General features: G+C 77.4%; 1 protein-coding gene across 1 annotated transcript; it reads left to right on the top strand.

The window, feature by feature from the left end:
* Positions 1-27: 27 nt before the first annotated feature.
* MNEG_16539 (hypothetical protein) lies at positions 28-2,093 on the top strand (the record flags this gene model as incomplete). Its single annotated transcript, XM_014034991.1, has 1 exon — positions 28-2,093. A coding segment is annotated over one exon (2,066 nt), but the record flags the coding sequence as incomplete, so codon positions are not given.
* Between the last annotated feature and the right edge of the window lie 108 nt (positions 2,094-2,201).

Below are 2,201 nucleotides of genomic sequence, written 5' to 3'. Positions count from 1 at the left end.
CGCGAGCGGACCGCGGCCGCCGGCGAGGCGGCGGCGCTGCGGGCCGCGCTGCAGGAGGCTCAGGCGTGGGCGGCGGCGGAGGGGCGGCGGCTGGCGGAAGCTGAGGGGAAGCTGCGGGACGCCATTGAACAGAGGGAGGCGGCGAGGCGGGAGGTAGCGGCGCTGCAGGGGGCGCTCGAGGCGGCCCGGGCCGACGCGGCGGCTGTCATTGGGGAGGCGCGGCGGGAGAAGGGCGCTCTCAAGGCGCAGCTGTCCGCCGCTGCAGCGGAGCGCGACGCCGCCGCCCGCGACGCGGCTGCGCTCCAGGCAGATCTGGAGCAAGCACAGGCCGCGGCAGCCGCAGCTGACAGCAGCTATGAGCGCCTGCAGGAGGCGCAGGCGCAGCTGGCGGCGGCTGCAGCCGAGCGCGACGCCACGGCGAGCAGCGCCACCGCCTTGCAAGCAGAGCTGGATCAGGCGCGATCGCAGGCGGCGGCCGCGGAGCAGGGTTTGCAGGAGCAGCTGCGGGAAGCAGAGGCGCAGAGGCAGGCCGCAGCGCAGGTGCGGGACGCGGCGGCCAGAGATACAGCGGCGCTACACGCTGCGCTGGACGCCGCCCGAGCCGAGGCCGCTGCGCAGCTGGCCGCCGCTGCCGCGGAGCGTGACGCTGCTGCGCGCGACGCAGCTGCGCTTCAGGCAGAGCTGAAGCAAGCACAGGCCGCGGCAGCCGCAGCTGACAGCAGCTATGAGCGCCTGCAGGAGGCGCAGGCGCAGCTGGCGGCGGCTGAGGCCGAGCGCGACGCCGCAGCCAGCGGTGCTGCAGCCTTGCAAGCAGAGCTGGATCAGGCGCGGTTGCAGGCGGCGGCCGCGGAGCAGGGTTTGCAGGAGCGGCTGTGGGAAGCAGAGGCGCAGAGGCGGGCCGCGGCGCAGGCGCGGGACGCGGCGGCCAGGGAGCTCGCAACAATGCACGCTGCGCTGGACGTCGCCCAAGCCGAGGCCGCTGCGCGGCTGGCCACGGCTGCCGCGGAGCGTGACGCCGCTGCGCGCGACACAGCAGCAGTGCGTGCTGAGCTGGAGCAAGCGCAGGCGGCGGCGGCTGCGGCTGATAGCAGCAATCAGCGCCTGCAGCAGGTGCAGGCGCAGCTGGCAGCGATTACGGCCAAGCGCGACGCCGCGGCGAGCGGCGCCGCGGCCTTGCAAGCAGAGTTGGAGCAGGCGCGGTCGCAGGCGGCGGCCGCGGAGCAGGGTTTGCAGGAGCAGCTGCGGGAAGCGGAGGCGCAGGGGCAGGCTGCCGCGCAGGCGCGGGACGCGGCGGCCAGAGACACAGCGGCGCTGCAGGAGGCTCTCCAGGCAGCGTCCGCCTCTGCGGCGGCGACGGAGGGCGAGCTGCGGCGGCTGAGGGCGGCGGAGGCGCAGCTCCTGAAGCTCGCGGCGGAGAGGGATGCGGCGGCGCAGCGGGCGGCTGCGCTGCAGGAGGCCCTGCGGGAGGCGCGCGCGGCGGCAGAGGCGGCGGCGGAGGTGCGCGCAAGGGAGGCGGAGGCGCGGGCGGCCGAGGAGCGGTCCGCAGCCGCGGCAGAGGTGCGGACATTGGAGGCCGCGCTTCAGGCGTTGCAGGCGGCGGCGGCCGAGGGGGCGCAGCGGCTGCAGGCGGCGCAGGAGCAGCTCTCCGCGGCCGAGGCAGATGCGGAGGCGCGCGTGCAGGCAGCCCAGCAGGAGCGGCAGGTGGCTGCGGCGGAGGCGGCGGCGCTGAGGGCGGCCCTGGAGGATGAGAGGCAGAGCGCGGGCGCACAGGGGGCGGAGGTGGGCGCCCTCAAGGCGAGGCTGTCGGAGGCGGCAGCTGCCGAGCAGCTGCTCTCAGAGAAGCTGACGGCCGCGGAGGGGCGCCTGGCTGCGGCGGAGTCGGCGGCGGGCGCGCTCCAAGAGCGCGCGGCGGCGCTCGAGGCGGCGGCGGTTGCGCGCGCGGAGGAGGAAGAGGCGGCCGCCGCGGCGCAGCGCGAGCGTGCCGCGTCGCTGGCGACGGAGCGGGATGCGTTGGAGGGCGCGCTGAGTCAGCGCGAGCGCGATGTGGTTGCACTTCTAGAGTCTGGCCGCGCCGCCAAGGCGGAGGCGGAGCGGTGGCGCGCCGAGGCCGAGGCGGCGCGCGAGGAGGGGCGGCGGCTGGCGGACGCGGCGCGGGCAGGCGGGGGCCCCGAGGCCGCCGCCGCGCGCGCGGCGGGCGCGGA

The sequence above is a fragment of the Monoraphidium neglectum genome, assembly GCF_000611645.1.
Source record: "Monoraphidium neglectum strain SAG 48.87 unplaced genomic scaffold scaffold06485, whole genome shotgun sequence".
NCBI lineage: Eukaryota > Viridiplantae > Chlorophyta > Chlorophyceae > Sphaeropleales > Selenastraceae > Monoraphidium > Monoraphidium neglectum.
The sequence above is the reverse complement of the archived record's forward strand: the minus strand, read 5'-3'. Positions and strand labels throughout refer to the sequence as shown.